The following is a 20,485-nucleotide window of genomic DNA, read 5'->3' on the forward strand; positions in this document are numbered from 1 at the left end:
TGTGGTATCCCTAGCGAGATTCATTTGTGTCTCAGTAACGTTTTAAATGTGCAGTAAAGATTCTGTTTAAGCAGTCAGGTCTTCAAGTTACCTTTCAGGGGGACAAAAAAAATGTATCAAAAAAAAAAAAATAGAAGCTTCAGAAAAATCATTAGAAAAATGGCTGTAGTTTCTTAAACTTTTTTTTTTTTTTTTTTTTTTTAAATGCCTCACTGCGTCCCCTCCTCCTTCCCATCCCCAGCACACCAGGACAGAATCAAGTAACTAACTGCAATTACTTCATGATTATCTATTAAGTACTATAGGGTTCTCTAACCTTTCTTTGTAAACTGTAGAATACCTGATCACCTCTCATGTGGATGAGTAATATTAAAATCCAGAACACTTGAACATAATTTAAATGCTTCTCAAAAGATCTTAAACAATATAATTTTTTATTTATACTTACAATAAATGCATCTCAATTCTATCAAGGGCTGGAGCTTTGGGAGTTTTCAGAACAAAAAATCCACTGAAATAGAAAGCGACGTTCACCAGTCTCCATCATAGGACCGGAATAAGAATTCTACTTATTTCACTTAATTAGAAAGATAAAGCGTTCAGAAAAGGATGATTAACTACAGGAAATGAGAAAAAGAATTTACATAAAACTAAAAAGTTAAAACTTGGCCTTTATTTCTTAATCTTTCCTATTTTGCATCAAAACCAAGAAACAAAACAAAGGAGGAAGCAAATAAATCCACAGATCTAATAAAAAGAACACGTAAATACTGCTAGAAGCTACTAATGAATGCTGTTTGCCTATTTGAAGTGATCATTCTTAACATTCCTTAAATCCCAGATAATAATTGCTGTTGATTGTAGTGACATCTATTGGCAAGGCAGAGATCAACTACAGAGTCCACAACAATACCAAAAAAAAAAAAAAAAAGCAAAACAAAAATTTAAACCAAAATCTACTAGTTGCTCAATAAATCTCTGGTGACCATGAGTCCACTTCATGTTAAAAATTGGCAATGGTGTGAACAGGAAAGCACCAGAAGGGAAAGCTTAAATATGGCCCTGAACATCAAATGAGACCTACATTCTATTCTTGACCTCACAATAACTAATTTTGTGACTTTGGGCAAATTAATTACTGTGGGGTAGGGGGGTTCTTACGATTCTTAACTGTAAAATTAGACCAGATGAATTTTAGGGTTCTCAAATCCCAGCACCGTCAAGGAAGACATGAACACACTTTAATTCTATTCTTCAAAGTAATTTGCTATTTGATTGCCCTCCTCCTTTAACATAGATCTTTTCATAGTAAGTTTTCATTATCCTTTACAAATGAGATTCGTTTAAAAAAAATTTATTTAGGGGCGCCTGGGTGGCGCAGTCGGTTGAGCGTCCGACTTCAGCCAGGTCACGATCTCGCGGTCCGTGAGTTCGAGCCCCGCGTCAGGCTCTGGGCTGATGGCTCGGAGCCTGGAGCCTGTTTCCGATTCTGTGTCTCCCTCTCTCTCTGCCCCTCCCCCGTTCATGCTCTGTCTCTCTCTGTCCCAAAAATAAATAAAAAATGTTGAAAAAAAAAATTAAAAAAAAAAAAAATTTATTTAGATATAATTGACTTTATCACATTATATTAGTTTTAGGTATACAACAATGATGTCATATATATATATATATATATATATATATATATATATATATATATATATATATATATATATTGCAAGGTGACCATAAAAATAAATCTAGTTAACATCTATTATTATACATTGTTACATTTTCTTGTGATAAAAACTTTAAAGATCTACTCTTAGCAACTTTCAAATATACCATACAGTATTGTTAACTATAGTCACCACACTATACATTACCTCCCTAGGACTCACTTATTTTATAGCTGGAATCTTGTATTTTTTATTTTATTTATTTTATTTTATTTTTATATTTTATTATTTTTTTATTTTTTCAATATATGAAGTTTATTGTCAAATTGGTTTCCATACAACACCCAGTGCTCATCCCTAAAGGTGCCCTCCTCAATACCCATCACCCACCCTCCCCTCCCTCCCACCCCCCATCAACCCTCAGTTTGTTCTCAGTTTTTAAGAGTCTCTTATGCTTTGGCTCTCTCCCACTCTGACCTCTTTTTTTTTTTCCTTCCCCTCCCCCATGGGTTTCTGTTAAGTTTCTTAGGATCCACATAAGAGCGAAACCATTTGGTATCTGTCTTTCTCTGTATGGCTTATTTCACTTAGCATAACACTCTCCAGTTCCATCCATGTTGCTACAAAGGGCCATATTTCATTTTTTTCTCATTGCCACGTAGTACTCCATTGTGTATATAAACCACAATTTCTTTATCCATTCATCAGTTGATGGACATTTAGGCTCTTTCCATCATTTGGCTATTGTTGAGAGTGCTGCTATAAACATTGGGGTACAAGTGCCCCTATGCATCAGTACTCCTGTATCCCTTGGGTAAATTCCTAGCAGTGTTATCGCTGGGTCATAGGGTAGGTCTATTTTTAATTTTTTGAGGAACCTCCACACTGTTTTCCCGAGTGGCTGCACCAATTTGCATTCCCACCAACAGTGCAAGAGGGTTCCCGTTTCTCCACATCCTCGCCAGCATCTATAGTCTCCTGATTTGTTCATTTTGGCCACTCTGATTGGCGTGAGGTGATAGCTGAGTGTGGTTTTGATTTGTATTTCCCTGATGAGGAGCGACGTTGAGCATCTTTTCATGTGCCTGTTGGCCATCTGGATGTCTTCTTTAGAGAAGTGTCTATTCATGTTTTCTGCCCATTTCTTCACTGGGTTATTTGTTTTTTGGGTGTGGAGTATGGTGAGCTCTTTATAGATTTTGGATACTAGCTCTTTGTCCGATATGTCATTTGCAAATATCTTTTCCCATTCTGTGGGTTGCCTTTTAGTTTTGTTGGTTGTTTCCTTTGCAGTGCAGAAGCTTTTTATCTTCATAAGGTCCCAGTAGTTCATTTTTGCTTTTAATTCTCTTGCCTTTGGGGATGTGTCGAGTAAGAGATTGCTACGGCTGAGGTCAGAGAGGTCTTTTCCTGCTTTCTCCTCTAAGGTTTTGATGGTTTCCTGTCTCACATTCAGGTCCTTTATCCATTTTGAGTTTATTTTTGTGAATGGTGTGAGAAAGTGGTCTAGTTTCAACCTTCTGCATGTTGCTGTCCAGTTCTCCCAGCACCATTTGTTAAAGAGACTGTCTTTTTTCCATTGGATATTCTTTCCTGCTTTGTCAAAGATGAGTTGGCCATACGTTTGTGGGTCTAGTTCTGGGGTTTCTATTCTATTCCATTGGTCTATGTGGCTGTTTTTGTGCCATGTATTTTTTAAATGTTTTTTTTTAAGTTTGTTTTTCTTTATTTTTGAGAGACAGAGATAGAGAGCAAGCAAGGGAGAAGCAAAGAGAGAAAGAGAGAGAGGGAGACAGAATCCCAACCAGGCTCCATGCTATCAGCGCAGAGCCTGATGTGGGGCTATAACTCTCGAACAACCAGATCATGACCTAAGCCGAAATTAAGAGTCAGATGCTTAACCCACTGAACCACCCAGGCATCCATTTTATTTTATTTTTTTAAGTAGGCTCCACACCAAGTGTGGAGCCCACCTCGGGGCTTGCGCTCTCAACCTTGAAATCAAGACCTGAGCTGAGATCAAGTCGGATGTTTAACTGAATGAGCCACCCAGGTGCCCTATGGAAGCTTGTACTTTTACAATTTTAAACTCCTTCACCCACAAATGTGACTTTTCAATTTAAAATTATATTTGGGGCACCTGGATGGCTCAAAAAGTGTCTGACTTCAGCTCAGGTCATGATCTTGCGGTTCACGAGTTCGAGCCCTGCACTGGGCTCTGTGCTGTCAGTGCAGAACCCACTTTGGATCCTCTGTCTCCCTTTCTCTCTGCCTCTCTCTCTCTCTCTCTCTCCCCCTCTCAAAAATAAATATTTAAAATTATATTTAACTTTGAAATAACTTTATCAGGTTTTATTTTATATAATACATTAAATTCACCCACTGCAAGCATATACTTCAATGATTTTCAGTTGACTTACAGACATGTGCAACCCTCACCACAATCCAGCTTTAGAGCATTTCTACTACCTCAACAAATTCGATGAAGCCCAATCCCAGCCCCAAATCTAGGCAACGAATGACCTGCTTTTTATAGCTATAAATTTGTTTTTTATGGACATTCTATATAAAACTTTTTTTTTTAATTTTTTTTTTTAACGTTTATTTATTTTTGAGACAGACAGAGACAGAGCTTGAATGGGGGAGGGTCAGAGAGAGAGGGAGACACAGAATCTGAAACAGGCTCCAGGCTCTGAGTTGTCAGCACAGAGCCCGACGCGGGGCTCGAACTCACAGACTGCGAGATCATGACCTGAGCCGAAGTCGGACACCCAACCGACTGAGCCACCCAGGCGCCCCTGGACATTCTATATAAATGGAATCTTATAGTATATAGTCTTTTGCACTGGGTTTCCTTTACTTTGCATAATGGTATATATAAGTATTTTGCTCTTTTTTAACTTTTTTTCTACTGTATGGATATACAACACCATGTTTCTCTACTAGTTGATGCACACTTGGCTATGTCCAATTTTGAACTATTATGACTAACATTACAATTAATATACTTGTAGGAGTCTTGTGTGGACATAGGTTTTCATTTCTGTTGGATATATACCTAGCAGTAGAATTGCTAGATTGTATGGTAAACTTATATTTAACTTTTTAAGAAATGACCAAACTGTTTTCCAAAATGGTATATCATTTTACATTCCCACCAGCAGTGTATTAGGGTTCTAGTTGTAGAGTCCTTTTTTTTTTTTTTTTTTTTTAAATTAAAATCTTGTGAAGGGGCACCTGTGTGTGGCTCAGACAGTTAAGCATCTGACTTCGGCTCAGGTCATTATCTTGTGGTTGGTGAGTTCGAGTTCTGCATTGGGTTTGTGCTGACAGCTCAGAACCTGGAGCCTGCTTCAGATTTTGTGTCTCCCTCTTTCTACCCCTCCCTGCTTGTCTCTCTCTCTTTCTCAAAAATAAAAATAAAATATTAAAAAAATTAAAATAATTCTTATGAGTGTGTTGTGGTTTTAATTTGCATTTCTCTATAATTAGTAATGTTGGGCATTTTTATGTGCTTCTTAGCCATCTATAGATCTTTGATTGAAATGTCATTTCAGTTTTGTACATTTTTAAAAATTGCGTCGCTTGTTTTCTTATTGAGTTGTAAGACAAAATGGTTTTTCTCTTCCAAGCAAACATATTTTGTTATACAAAATTCAAGTGGATTAAGTAAAGTTGAAAGGACAAGATTTTTCTCAAAACTCCCCTCTCAAAGGAGTTAGTATACATGCTCTTGTACTTTTTTCAATTAAAAAATACTAGGGGTTCTGCAAAATTCAGCTTTGGCTGTAAAATTTTACTAAACTGCTATTAGGTACTGGCTTCAAGAAGGCCAAAGATCTGAAAGACACTCAGCATTCAGGCCCCTCTGAACCCATGCAGGATCAGTGATTCTGGGCATGGATTAACAATAGAAAATAAACTGTGTATTAATGGCAATAATTCAAACAAGGTTGCCATTTTGATTTACTGTTAATTCCTAGGTTAAAATTCTTGATGTAACTGAGACTGGAACATTTCTTTGTATGCCTGATATGTTCAAATTCTCTTGATTAATTGAAGTACAAATGTTCATCACTGTAAGAGTAACATACCACAGATAATTAAAGATGGGGGTGAAAGCTGCTAACATTTTGATTTAAAAATAAAAATTGTGGGGGATACCTGGGTGGCTCAGTTGATCAAGTGTCCAACTCTTGGTTTTGGCTCAGGTCATGATTTCAGATTGTGAGATCGAGCCCCACATCAGGCTCTGTGCTGACAGCACGGAGCCTGCTTGGGATTCTCTCTCCATGGCTCCCCAGTTAGTATGAGTATGCTCTCTCTCAAATAAATAAACTTTTTAATTAAAAAAAATTAAAAAAAAATTAATGTTTATTTATTTTTGACAGAGAGAGAGAGAGAGAAACAGAGCATGAGCAGGGGAGGGACAGAGAGAGAGGGAGACACAGAATCCGAAGCAGGCTCCAGGCTCTGCACTGTCAGCACAGAGCCCAACATGGGGTTCAAACTCACAGACTGCGAGATCATGATCTGAGCTGAAGTCGAAGTCGGACGCTCAACCGACTGAGCCACCCAGGTGCCCCTTAATTAAAAAAATTTTAAAGTTTGGGGCACCTGAGTGGCTCAGTCAGTAACAGTCCAACTTTGGCTCAGGTCACGATCTCACGGTCTGTGGGTTCAAGCCCCGCGTCGGGCTCTGTGCTGACGACGCAGAGCCTGGAGCCTGCTTTGGATTCTGTGTCTCTTCTCTCTGTCCCTCCCATGCTCATGCTCTCTGTCTCTCAATAATAAATAAACATTAAAAATTTTTTTCTTAAATAAAATTTTTAAAGGTTAAATAGGAAAATATATTAAAAATTAATGTTAGTATTAAAAGAATTAACTCTACGGAGAGCACTATAACTTTTGTGAATCAACAAATGTTTATAAATATTTAAATACTACAAGGCAGAATAAGAGAGATTAAGTCATGTTATAAGCTTTGTAGGACTGTTTGGAAAAGTATCACTCATACTAAACAAAGTAATCTTTAAAAGTTAGATTTTTAGTTTTTAAATTCCATTTGGGCCATGAATTTTTCTCAAAAAACTCTATTTTGCCCACATTGGAAGGAAAAAAATTACAAAATCATATACAAAAACTTCTAGGATAATTCCATGTTTGGTCCAAAGAAAATATAGAAGAGAAAAATACTCAAGAAAAAGGAAGTATTCCAAAATGCTTTTCTCTTCCAGTGATCACAGATGAAAGTGGGAGAATAAGAGTGTCACATACAATGGTGATGAGGGTGATGAAGGAGCAGCCCAGTTGTATAGAGTTCTTAATAAAGTATTGATCCCACACAATAATATTAAACTTAGAAGATTTAACTTACAGGGGAGCCTGGGTGGCTCAATCTGTTGAGTGTCCAACTCTTGGTTTTGGCTCAGGTCATGATCTCGTGGTTTTGTGAATTCAAGCCCCACATTGGGCTCTGGGCTAACAGCCGGGGGCCTGCTTGGGATTCTCCCTCTCCCTCTGTCTCTGCCCCTCCCCCACTCATACTGTCTCTGTCTCTCTCAAAGTAAATGAATAAACCTAAAAGAAAAAACTTTACAAACATTAAAAAAATTAAACTATAGTAATTTTTAGGTAAAATTTTAATATGTACATAGGCCAGAAATTTCATCCTGTATTGGCAATATTTGGCAAACACTGAAGAATGTTGTATTACTATTGATGATAATAAACATTAGTAGCTCACATTTCTGGAATACATCCTATGTGTCACTTCCTGTAGAAGGATGCTATATACATTAACTCTTCTAGTCTCTCAAAACAACCCAGTCAAAGGAGTACTATTATTATTTCCATCTTACAAATGAGGAATCCAAACAAAAGGATGCAACCTGTTTCAAGTCTAATGTCTAGAAATGTTTAGAGTAAGTAACTTAATCAAGGGCATTTTATAAATTACATATAATATATACTGCTATAATTGCTATTGTGAAAAATGTAGAACACATCTTTGTAGGTATATGTACATATATTCACATGGGCATTGAATTCTTTAAGCTATTATCACTGGAAGTTGAATTATTCAGTCAAAGAATATGCACATTTAAATTTTTTATACATGCTGCCAAATGGGTCTCCAGAAAGAGGTACATGAATTCATATTCCTGCCAACAGTATATAAGAACTCTTATTTCTTTTTCTACCCTTCCCCCACTTGCTCTCTATCTCTCTCAAAATAAGTAAACTTAAAAAAAACCTTAGATTTTTTACAGTATTTTTATGTTTTCAGTGTTTAGAAGTAGACAGTATTCAGAATTAAATTGCAATTTTGATGAGAAATGGAGATCTCTACATTTTTCTCCCCAAATTATTATATACCCCATCATTTATCAAATAATCTATCCTATTTCTATTTCAAAAAATGTATTTTTTATGTTCTAAATTCTTGACATCTGGGTTTATTTCTAGACCATCTTTATTTGCAAATACTAAACGGATTTAATTACTGTAGTTTATTTATTTTATTTTATTTGTTTTGAGAAAGAGTGAGAGCAGAGGAGGGGCAGAGAGAGAGGGAGACAGAGGATCCCAAGCGGGCTCTGGGCTGACAGCAGCGAGCCTGGTGTGGGGCTCCAACTCACAAACTGTGAGATCATGACTTGAACCAAAGTCGGACACTCAACTGACTGAGCCACCCAAGTGCCCCTAATTACTGTAGTTTGAGCAAGGTTTCTAATCAGGAGTGCTCCCAGAACTTTGAGCAGAATAATTCTCCATTGTAGAGGACTATTCCATAAAATGCAGTGCTCTTGGCATCCTCATAAATGACAGTAGAACCCCCCATCCTGTGGACCAAGGGACACTGAGAAATGTGTGGAGATATCTGTGGCTGTCACCACAAGTTTGTGGGAGAGAGAGCTCCTGGCATCAAGTGGGTAGAGACCAGAGATGCTGTTAAACATCTCACAATGCAAAAAACAGCCTCCTTCCCCACCCAACAAAGGATTATCTGGTCAAAATGGCAAGAGTGCCAAGGTTGAGAAAAGCTGATTTAGACAAGCAAAAACACTCTCACTCATTTCTGAAAGTTCCAGATTCAGTTTGAAAACTACCAATTTAGAATATATTCAGATACAAGGGACACTTTCCAAAACTGTGTAGTGTTTCATTTCCAAATCAATTTTCAATCAAATCCTCATATTTAAAAAAAAAAGGAGGAGCTATATATATTTAGGAATTGGATTCAAATTATCTTAAAGACTAATTTAAAAATAATTGAAATCTTTAATATACTTCCTCTTCCAATCTGGCAAGGAACATGTCTCTAATTTTCCCCTGAATCTTCTTTAATAAAATTCCAGTTTTCTTTAAAAAAAGAAACTATAGAGGTTGTCAACCTGTGGTCCATGAATTCTTAAATGGGCTTCAGGACTTTCACTAAACAGGCAAAATGATGCCTACTCGAAATGAGGTAGGGGTGTGTGTGTGTGTGTGTGTGTATGGGTGTGTGTATATGGGTGAGTGAGTGTGAGTGTAGGTATGTGTGTGAGGGTGTGCACACAGGTGACAATGGTTTTGTGTATCCACATACATTTTTTTTGGGGGGGTGGGGAGAGTAGTTTTAGAGTTTTTGTCACAGTGCCAAAGAGTAAATGACAAACTTATGGATCACTGCCATGAGTTTCACATTTCTAATTGTATTATTCCTAGATATTTTCTAGTTTTTCTGTTATCACTATTAGAATATTTTTACAAAGGGGTGCCTGGGTAGCTCAGTGCATTAAGCATCTAATTCCAGCTCAGGTCATGACCTCGTGGTCTGTGAGTTCGAGCCCCGCATAGGGCTCTGTGCTGACAGCTCAGAGCCTGGAGCCTGCTTCGGATTCTGTGTCTCCCTCTCTCTCTGCCCCTCCCCCTCTCATGCTCTCTCTCTCTCTCTCTCTCTCTCTCTCAAAAATAAACAAACATTAAAAAAAGGGGGGAGAGAAAATTTTTATATTTTAAATAGATGAAACTGATTAGCCAATATTTTCATATGTGCAACTCATATATAGCCTTACTTACTGTTGCCAAAAAGTTTTTTAAGGTTTTGAATTTTTAAGATTGACTACTATACCATCTGTGAATAATAATTTGTTCTCTAAATTTTTTTTTTTTGCACAGGGCAGAGGAGGTGAGATTGAAAGCACTGCTAGATTTGAGGACAATAACATATCCTTGTCTTCTTCCAAATTTAGATGCAGATTTCAATTTTTGGTAAAAGGAAGGAGGGTTTGGGGCAGGTTCCCCAACCCAATCCATGGGAACACATGCAGAGTATCTACAAAATCTTTTTTAAAATTAGAATATATATGGGGCGCCTGGGTGGCTCAGTCGGTTAAGCGTCTGACATCGGCTCAGGGCATGATCTCACAGTCCGTGGGTTTGAGCCCCGCGTCGGGCTCTGTGCTGACAGCTCAGAGCCTGGAGCCTGCTTCGGAATCTGTGTCTCCCTCTCTCTCTCTCTGACCCTCCCCTGCTCGTGTTCTGTCTCTCTGTCTCAAAAATAAATAAAAACATTAAAAAAAATAAATAAATAAAATTAGAATATATATGTGTGTATATATATATTTTTTAACGTTTATTTATTTTTGAGACAGAGAGAGACAGAGCATGAACGGGGGAGGGTCAGAGAGAGAGGGAGACACAGAATCTGAAACAGGCTCCAGGCTCTGAGCTGTCAGCACAGAGCCCGACGCGGGGCTCGAACTCATGGAGTGCAAGATCATGACCCAAGCCAAAGTCGGCTGCTCAACCGACTGAGCCACCCAGGCGCCCCTATGTATGTATATTTTATATATGGATGTAAAGAATTTCTGAATAAATATGGGAGTGACTGCTAATGAGTAGGAATATTGTGGGGGATGGGTGATTAAAATGTTCTAACTGTTCTAAAATTGACAGTAGTGATGGTTGAAGAACTCTGTAAATATGTTAAAAGCCATTGAACTACATGCCTTAAGTAGATGAGTTATATAGTAATGTGGATTATATCTCAATGAAGCTGTATTTTCTTTTTTTTTTCTTTTCTGATTTTATTTAAGAAATCTCTATACCCAACCTGTGGCTCATACTCATGACCCCAAGGTCAAGAGTTGCATGTTCCTTCAACTGAGCCAGCCAGGTGCCCTAAAGCTGTAATCTTCTAAAAAGGCATCCCCTCTAAACATTAAAAAAAAATTTTTTTTAATGTTTATTTATTTCTGAGAGAGAGAGAAAGAGAGAGAGAGAGAGAGAGTCAGAGTGTGAATTGGGGAGGGGCAGAGAGAGAGAGGGAGACACGGAATCTGAAACAGGCTCCAGATTCTGAGCTGTCAGCACAGAGCCCAATGCGGGGCTTGAACTCACGAATCATGAGATCATGACCTGAGGCGAAGTTGGATGCTTAACCGACTGAGCCACCCAGGCGCCCCTGGCATCCCCTCTAAACTTTAACCAAAATAAATTCTTTTTACCAAATATTATATTAGAACATATAATTTTATGAGGGTGGGGAAGGAATCAGAGCAAAAGAAAAAAAATTGAGGGGGAAAAACAAAGCACCTAAGGAGAGTATGCTATTCTGAAATTAAAGTATAAAAAAAAAGGCTTTAAGAGGCCTTCAGCATGCAGTTCCATTCATCTCTGCTATACCATTTAAAAGCCAAGTGTCAGAGAAGTCAATTATATTCTGAGTTTCTAGAACCTAATATACATCAAGAAACATGTCTACTGTATGATTCTCATTGCTTCTCTATGATCATGCTCTTATAGGTTACAAAAAGTCATTCCAAAACCTTCTGCTCCTTGATGTTTAAAAATGTAGTTTAAATAATGAATACCAACAGGTTAGAAAGACCGGATATAAAAGCGTTTAATGTCTGGGATCAAAAGTGGGACTTTTTCGAGATAGTGGCTTCTCTCTGTGGGGATCACTCCTTTTAGATAAGGTGAGGGGTGGCATATTGGCAAAGAGAAGGCAAGTTGCTCTGGACAGAAGGCTCTGAAACTAGATGGATGGCACAGCTCAGTAGAAAGACTATCTCTAAAGCACTATGAGCGGACCTGGATTTTCATCACACCCCCAACATCACTATCCAAGTTACACACCGTCTGTCATTAATTTGTCCCAAATACAGAGTTTCTATAATGTGCCAGGCCCAAACAGAGAGGATCACTCGACTCATGGAACTTGAAGGGAAAGACAAACTAATAATCACATAAATAATCACATTTCATTGTGTTATAAAAAAAAATACAAGAATATATATTAGAATGAGGAATGAGGCAAGGTTTTCCAAAGAAGGTGAGATTAAGCTGAAATCAGCCCAATGACAAGATATCCTTTTAGAGCTCTTCTGTAAATCAAGAGAAAGCATTTAAAGAATTGGGGAAATGTATGACACATAGTAGGTACTCAATAAATTGTGACTACAACTGTATAGCCACTAAAATTGTGGCAATAAAAATGCAAAGGAAGCTACAAATGTGGGAGAAATTGATAATGAAGATTAATTGAGGAAGAGAGACCACAAACAGAAGTGAAGCTTCAGTCTGGAGTAAGGGCTTTATGAAAAATTGAGAATATAAGGAAAAAGGTCAGCCTTCAGGAAGAAAACACATTTTGTTTTGCACAAAAGATTTAAAATGCTAGAAGAAAAAAAGACATATCTTTCTGGCAGCCAATGGAAAACATGTCAGGATGTGAAAGAGGATGGCTAAAAATGAAGATTTGAAAGTCACCATGTGATAGTCAACTGAGTGACACTTCATGCCCTCAGTGATCTTAAACCTTTGTCAAGACAATCTAGTTTTTAATTCAGGTATTAAAGACAATTACCATAAAGTTAAGTTGGAAGTTCTCTACATTGGCAACTTCCCTTGGATAAATCCTGTAGGTGTGATAATGGTAGTTTTCAATAGCTAAGCATTTATGTGGATACTGTTTCTTAATTCATAATTGTTTCATAATTCTTAATTAAAATGTCAGCACTTTTTGGGGTGCTTGGGTGGCTCAGTTGGTCAAGCGTCCAACTTCGACTCAGGTCATGATGTCACGCACGGTTCATGAGTTCGAGCCCCATGTCAGGCTCTGTGCTGACAGCTCAGAGGATGGAGCCTGCTTCGGTTTCTATGTCTCCCTCTCTCTCTGCCCCTCCCCTTCTTGTGCTCTGTCTCTGTCTCTCTCTCTCTCAAAAATAAACATTAAAAAAAATAATTAAAAAAAATTTTCAGCACTTTTCATTCAATTGATGGTTAGAAGCCTTCCTATAATTAGATACCAGAATGTCATGAATTATGCTCAACTATGCAAGATAAAGGATCTATAATATAAATAGCTATTATGTACCATACTATCTATATTAGTTGTCACATCTAATTCTCACAACAATCTGTACAGTATTTTATCAAGTATTCTTTTTCTTAACAATTTTATGTTGTTAAGTTCAGTGGTTACTTCCATGATTCTAAAATCCATAAACTCTCAGCATCATTCCATATTTGGCTACTGAAGTTCAGGGACAGAGGCCTTCTTGAAACATATTCTTCTCTTAAACTGCCTAACTCTACAATCTCCTGCAAATGCTAGTGTGCTAGGATGCTCCTTTGCTGGCTTGTGAGGCCCATGCTGGGTTAGCTTCCTATTGTTGTCTATACATCAGTCCTAAGTAAACTCACCAGCTCCCATGACTTAAAATACTACCTAGATCAATAGTTTTCAGAATATGGTCCCTGGATGAGGAGTATCAGCATCACTTGGGAAATAATTAGGAATGCAAATTATCAAGTCCTCCCAGATGTAAGGAATCAGAAATTGGGAGGGGGCCCAGCAGCTAGTGCTTTTAACAAGCTCTTTAGATGCTTCTGATGACTCTGAAGTTTGAAAGCCAGACTTCTAGATTAGTGTTTTCCATACTACAGGTTGCAACTTATTAAACAGTCAAGAAATAAACTGAGTTGCAAACAGCATTTTAAAAAATGAAATAGAGGGGTGCCTGGGTGGCTCAGTAGGTTAAGCGACAGACACTTGATTATGGCTCAGGTCATGATCTCACGGTTCCTGAGTTTGAGCCTCACATCAGGCTCTGGGCTGACAGTACAGAGCCTGCTTGGGATTCTCTCTCTCTCTCTCTCTCTCTCTCTCTCCCTCTTTATCCTCCCCTCCCCTGCTCATGCTCCCTCTCTCTCTCTCTAAATAGATAAACTTAAAAAAAAAAAAAGAAAAATAATAAAGTTCTTCATATGTTATAAAGGTAAGTAATATTTTGTGAAACTTTTATTTCAATTATATATGCATGTAAGTGTGTGTGTGTGTGTGTGTGTGTGTGTGGGCACATCTATACCCGATTGTTAAGTAAGATATAGGTTAACATGGATCACAGTCTGATTAAAACTCAGATCTATAGGATTATATGAGCTCTTTGTATGTCTGGCTCCTTCTTGTCACTTTGGTCTTATCTTGGCCGTTGTTTCCTATTCTACTTAATGTTGACTCCTGCAAAGCATTTATTCTCACTACTTTGTTTTATTTTAGTTATTCAGACTATTTATCAATATTTAATCTATCTCATTGTTTATAATCTTTCTCTCCTACTAGAATATAAGCCAATGAGAGAGATCTTGTTCCTCTGTCATGTTCCCAACACCTAGAACAATCTCTGCCCACCTATAATATCCACTCAAAAATGAAGTTTATAAAGAAGTAATTACCAAAGATCACCTAAGTTAGATTGTAACTACACTTTAAAATCCTATGTGTCTCATGTCTGTGACCTAATACAATCACCACTTTCTAGTGGGCCTAAGGCTTGGATTCCAGCCATCCACTTCATAGTCCTGGACCATGGGAAAGTCAGAAAATCATACTTTCACAACCGTTAAAAAGAAATGCTTAGATTTGGGACAGTAAGAATCTGATAAAACAGTGAACCAATCTACTTTTAGTTTTGGATGGATGAGCAGAGTAGTCATTTAATAAGAGTTAAGGAACAAAGAAAAAAAGCCACGGGATCCACTTCACAAAGAAATATAAGAAGCTAGAGGCTTTAGGATCACCTATATTTAAAATGTGAACCATCTAATACCCCATATGGTTCAAACCCTTCTGAAGAAAGGGAAAAGTATGCTGGGAAAATAAAATTAGAGGGCAAAACAAATGGAAAGTCATATTCACAGCCTAAATATATTTGCTGGAGAATCTGTGAAACGTTACAGTTGGATGACTTAACAATTAGAAGTTTTTTCTGCATTCAATGTAAAATGGCGTTTCCTGAACCCCACTAATATGTGAATGTGTTTGTGCACATGTATGAAAAACATGTATGCCAACTTGGAACTTTGGGGAGGGTGCTACTGTCTTATGGCATCAAAGCCATATTTACTGGATAATCTTAACCACTTTGTACCTACTTCTGCTATACTAAATGAGATTTAAGTAACAGGAAGTATAGATGATAATACAGACTCTGGATTCAGAGAGTCTGGGTTCAAATTCCATTTCCACTACTTACTAGCTGTGTAACTTTGGAACACATTCCTTAATTTTTCTGAGCCTCAGTTTCTTTATTTGTATAATTAGAGACCTCACAGGTTAGTTGTTAGACGTTAACTGAGTTAATAATTGATAAAGGCCTGACATATGGACACCAGAGTGTTTACTTGATATCACATCCTTATACTAAGCTCTTTAAATGCTTTTCTCCTCAGGTTATAACTACGCTGTGAGGAAGGTTATCATAAGACATCCCTTCCCCCACTTATAGATGAGCAAGTGTGAGCCATGAAGGAGTTAATTCACTTGTCCCTGAATTCACAAATAGAACTAGGATTAGAACATTGTCTTTATCACATGCCTAAACCAGATTTCCTAACTATGCAAATATGGGCATTCTAGCATCCTGGAAATTATGAATAACCAACAAGTATCTCCACTCTGCTGCAGCTGTCCTAACACCTATATCAGAACAAGGGATTATGGTACACATGTGCATACACATATCAATCATATCCATCAGTGTAACTCTCCAGAAGAGGTTGAGAACCAAAACACTACAGCACACTTGTCATATTTTGTTCCAATGCCTTTGTACACTCCCTTCCAAGTTGGTGACCCCAATAAAACTATTTATTTCATAACAGACTCAATACCGTTAGTAAAAAGCAGTTGGCTTTTAACAAAGATTTGTGGAATAAATGAAGAAAATGCTGCACGAGAAAGGGCTCTTTAAAACCACAAAGTGCAAATCAAGTTTTTATAAAGCCAACTAAATGATTATAAACATATCTATTTATATTTTAATTCACACACTTATTACAGTATTTGGGAAAATACCATTATAAAATCAACTTAACAATAATTATTAGTAAGAGCTATAATACTTGTTGAAATTTCACTGTTTGACAAGCCAAAGGCTTTATCACCTTATTTTAATCTTCACCCCCAACCCTGGGAAGTAAGAACCATGATTTTTATACAAGAGGGCATGCTGAAGGTCATACACTAAGAAGTCCTGCAGTCAGAATTTTAACTCTTTCGATTTCTCTATCAAACTCCTTTTTTAAATCGTGGAAGGAACAAGGTTATTTTTAAAAGAACATATATAAATACGTATTTCACAAACCATAAAATTCACCCATTTAAATACATAATCCTGTGGGTTTTACTAAATTCACAAAATGTGCAACCATCATCACAATCTAATTTTAGGGTATTTTCATCACCCTCCCCAAAGGAAATTCCATGTACAATAGCAATCAGATCTAACTGTATATACTTTACATGCATAAAAGAAATGCAAATTCTTTTAAATAAAGCCTCCATTAAATACATGTATGAATGTATATTTGATACAGCTAATGCAAAGAAAATCATGAAAGGAATTCTAAAGGAAAATATGACTCCAGCCTTCTGTAATTTTGCATTAGCAACATCACCATCGGTTTGAATACAGAAAGTCATCAAGAGCTGGCATCCACTTCCAACTCTGCTTATTGTGGGTCAAAGTGCAAGTTAAAGGACTTCTTAGCACTTTTCCGTTCACAACCAAATAGTAACAGTAGGAGGAAATGTAGATAAAATACTGTATAACCCGTTGCCTTTGACATTCACTCTACTATTAGTATTAAAGGAGGAAAGTTTAGTAAATTAAGTGAAAAATTAAGGAGACGTAAATTTTCTTTTTCAGCATGATATGCTAATACACATTTTCTAAGAACCCACAGAATGGCATTGATAATTGACAACCATCATGAAAGCACAATTTAATAAATTCTGCATTCACTGCAAAGAATGAAAAGGAACTCACTGTCGGTAAATGCATATTCTTCATTTTCGTCACTGTCATCAGACGGAGCTTTATAAGGAGGTGGAAGTTTCATTGGAGGTGGAGCGGTTCCTGGTCTCTGCAAATGCAAAATTTGAGAGAAAGGTTAATTGCCTTTGCACAGTCCTCTTCCTCAATGACAAACAGGATAAGAAGATAATCTAAATATTTTGACTGTATCCAATTTCAGTCACATAAGAAGGGCTGTGAAACAAATACAATTTGTCTTCTTATATTTATGTTATTATGTAAGTGACCCTGTGATATAAACATACTACTATAGAAAAATAGGAATTCAAAAGCAACATTTAAGACGGTTGACCTGCCCAGAAGAATACATTCCTTTCCCCAGTGAGAATGCCAATTATATATATTTTATTTACAGTTATTAACCAAATAATTCAAATGAAAGACATTTCAAAATCAATGTAAAAACTATCCACTATATTAATTCTATAACTATTTAAACTGTTTACTCAATTGCAGAAGACACAGATCTCATTCTTATATAGTTGAAATGAAATACCAAGATTTTCTAACTGTAAAAATACTCATCTGTAATTTGCAGATAGTCAACATACACATTTTAAGGTTTTAAAAAACAAATCTTTATGATGAATACTTTTTTGTATTTCTGTAGACGTATTCTTTAAATTTAAACCACCAAATGATACAGCACATAAATATCTGCCTCAGACTTAAAGTAGAACAAAACTCTACGGTCAGATTACCTTCACAGAATGTAGACATTTTCTTGAACGCTGGGAAAAATAAAACATGCTAAAGTTTACGGAGAGATCCAAGCTGCTAAAAAGAATAGGAGCTGATAGATCCGAGCACTCCACAAATATCAAAATAACTAGATTAAGATTTGTTTGCTACAGGGTTTCAATAGAGTACATTCAATTATGCTTTATATGACAAAACCACTAATGGCAGGATACAATCCAGTAAATGTCCATTACAGAAAGCAGGCCTGTAATAAATTCCTCCAAAGCAGAAAACATTACCTGAGATCCACAAAGAAAAACACACACCCAAATTTATTTAAGATTAAGCAACAAAAGAATACAGAAGTGTGATCATGCTACGTCTTTATTCTTGCTTGAAAAAACTTAAAAGTGGGTTAACTGAAGAGTCAAGAAGTAAACCTTTTCCTCCGAACCAGATCATTCTAGGTCAAAGACAATACTTGGGACAAGGACAGACAGCTTTTAATATTAAGAGATATGAACTCTTTAACGCCATTTAAAAAACATATTTAAGAGGAAACTGTTACACCACTGATTTTATTAAAATTAACTTCTACCAACACTTTTTAAATTTATTTTTTAAATTTACATCCAAGTTAGTTAGCATATAGTGCAACAATGATTTCAGGAGTAGATTCTTTAATGCCCCCTTATCATTTAGCCTCCACCCCCCCCCCCCCACAACTCCTCCACTAACATTCTGTTTGTTCTCCATATTTAAGAGTCTCTTATGCTTTGTCCATCCTCCCTGTTTTTATATTATTTTTGCTTCCCTTCCCTTATGTTCACCTGTTTTATATCTAAAAGTCCTCATATGAGTGAAGTCCTATGATATTTGTCTTTCTCTGACTAATTTCGCTTAGCATAATACCCTCTAGTTCCATCCATGTAGTACCAACACTCAGAATATAGGATAAGCATGTCCTGGTCACACTATTGTTTGATTATGGGTTGCCAGATACCTGGGGCCTATTTCTACTGCTCATAAGGGAAGGTTGTAGGGAGGGCCAGGCTCTCTTGGTGGCAATGAAGGATGGAGCAAGGGACATACAAGGAGGCCAGGTGAATATAATCTCCATGAGAGCAGAGAATCGTAGTGTGGTATCCTTAGTTTCAAGAACAGTGCCTGGTATAAAGTAGGCCTCCCAACACTATAGTCTGAATGAGCAAATAACTGCTTGCCAGTCATGCTGCTTAGGTCTAACATATTAACTTCTAGAAAAGTGACAGTAATGGAAAAGGTTCTTGTCCAATAGCATTGCATAGTAATTTTGTCTGGTAGAGATGCAAATTATTTTAGTCCTGTAAAAAGGATAACCCCAAAGGTTATAGCTTTATTGCCTTGTCAAGATGTTAACCAGTTTTGTATCTAAATTTGAATCTTACTCATGCATTCTCTGAACAACTAATAAATAATTCACTCTCTCCAATTCTCTCAGAACCAGGCTATCTTGGTGGTTCCCTCCTTAATGAGGTAAGTAAATAACTGGCCCCTGTACATATTACATAATTTCATAGGTCACTTGGGCTGTGAATTATTTCCCATTGGCAGGAGTAGTAAATGGAGTTTGGGTTTTACAGTCTGACAATTTAGTGGTATTTGAGGACTCATTATATATTGGTTCTATGGGGATCCATTCTCTAGGTTGAGAGACAATTGAAAATAGGTTGTTAGTCCTTATTTCCCTGTTGGTGTTTTTGTACAATAACAGGTCTTGAGTCCACTGGAAAGAAAAGCTTTCTGACATGAAGACCAGTGGGTATGTACATTTCTATCTACATTTGTCCTATGGCTCAAGCTATAGGGTAGAAGCCGAAAAATCTCTGCGTATCTGAAAGTGAGAAAAGCCCCTACCTCTCATTGTGAGAAATATTTTCCTACCTTCAGAGGGTGCTAATAAATTAGAAAAAAAAAAATCTCTTTCTGATTGGTTTATAGAGACTAATAAGCATTGTTTAAATCTAATATTCCCAGTTTTCCAGAAAATAGTAAAACTAACCTCACATGACCTTAGATGTGTCAGCCTTTTAACTGAAAACCAAAATACCTTTCCATAGAAACCACAAACTCAGAGGCATTTTAATATAACAATTCAGATTCACAAAATCAAAGTGATTTGGTGAATTTAGAAACAGCTATACTTTCTCCCTAATATCCTTGATCTTACTGATGTGGAGTATAAAGCAAAATAAGACTATAAAAACATTTACACCAATGTTGCATGATCCCCACATGTCTACATGCCATGTATGCACACATATAATATATAAAAGAATATCACAAATATTTACACATCGCAGAGTATTGTCAGCCAATTCTAAGACCTAGCACAATGTGGAGTATAGTGATAGAACACTGTATCACCTTTTACTGTTAAGAATAATCCAAGAGCACATATTGTAACACTCTAAGTGCCACCAGGAGGCTCAAAAAAGATCATTCTGATCTTTGCAAAAACCTTCATGAGGTTCTCCTTAGCCCCAGACTCGAGCAAGTCCAGATTTCTCACTTGAAATAGATGTGAGTCTTAACATCAACCTTATGAAGGAATAATTTACATACAATAAAATGTACTCATGGGGTGCCTGGGTAGCTCAGTTGGTAAAGCTTTCGATTTTGGGTCAGGTCATGATCTTGCCGTCCCTAAGTTCAAGCCCTGTGTTGGGCTCTGTGCTGATAGCTCAGAGCCTGGAGCCTGCTTCAGATTCTGTGTCTCCCTCTCTCTCTGCCCCT

The 20,485-nt window shown here is 37.0% G+C and overlaps 1 protein-coding gene across 4 annotated transcripts in view; it reads right to left on the reverse strand.

Annotated features, from left to right (window-relative positions):
• PATJ (PATJ crumbs cell polarity complex component) overlaps positions 1 to 20,485 on the reverse strand; it is a 366,822-nt gene that overhangs the window by 186,742 nt on the left and 159,595 nt on the right. For all 4 annotated transcript variants that reach the window (XM_058717189.1, XM_058717188.1, XM_058717187.1 and 1 more), the window contains exon 27: positions 16,982 to 17,078. In XM_058717189.1, the coding sequence (XP_058573172.1) occupies positions 16,982 to 17,078 (97 nt within the window). The remainder of the gene's footprint in view (positions 1 to 16,981; positions 17,079 to 20,485) is intronic.

This window comes from Neofelis nebulosa, chromosome 2, assembly GCF_028018385.1.
Source record: "Neofelis nebulosa isolate mNeoNeb1 chromosome 2, mNeoNeb1.pri, whole genome shotgun sequence".
In the NCBI taxonomy this organism is placed as follows: Eukaryota; Metazoa; Chordata; class Mammalia; order Carnivora; family Felidae; genus Neofelis; species Neofelis nebulosa.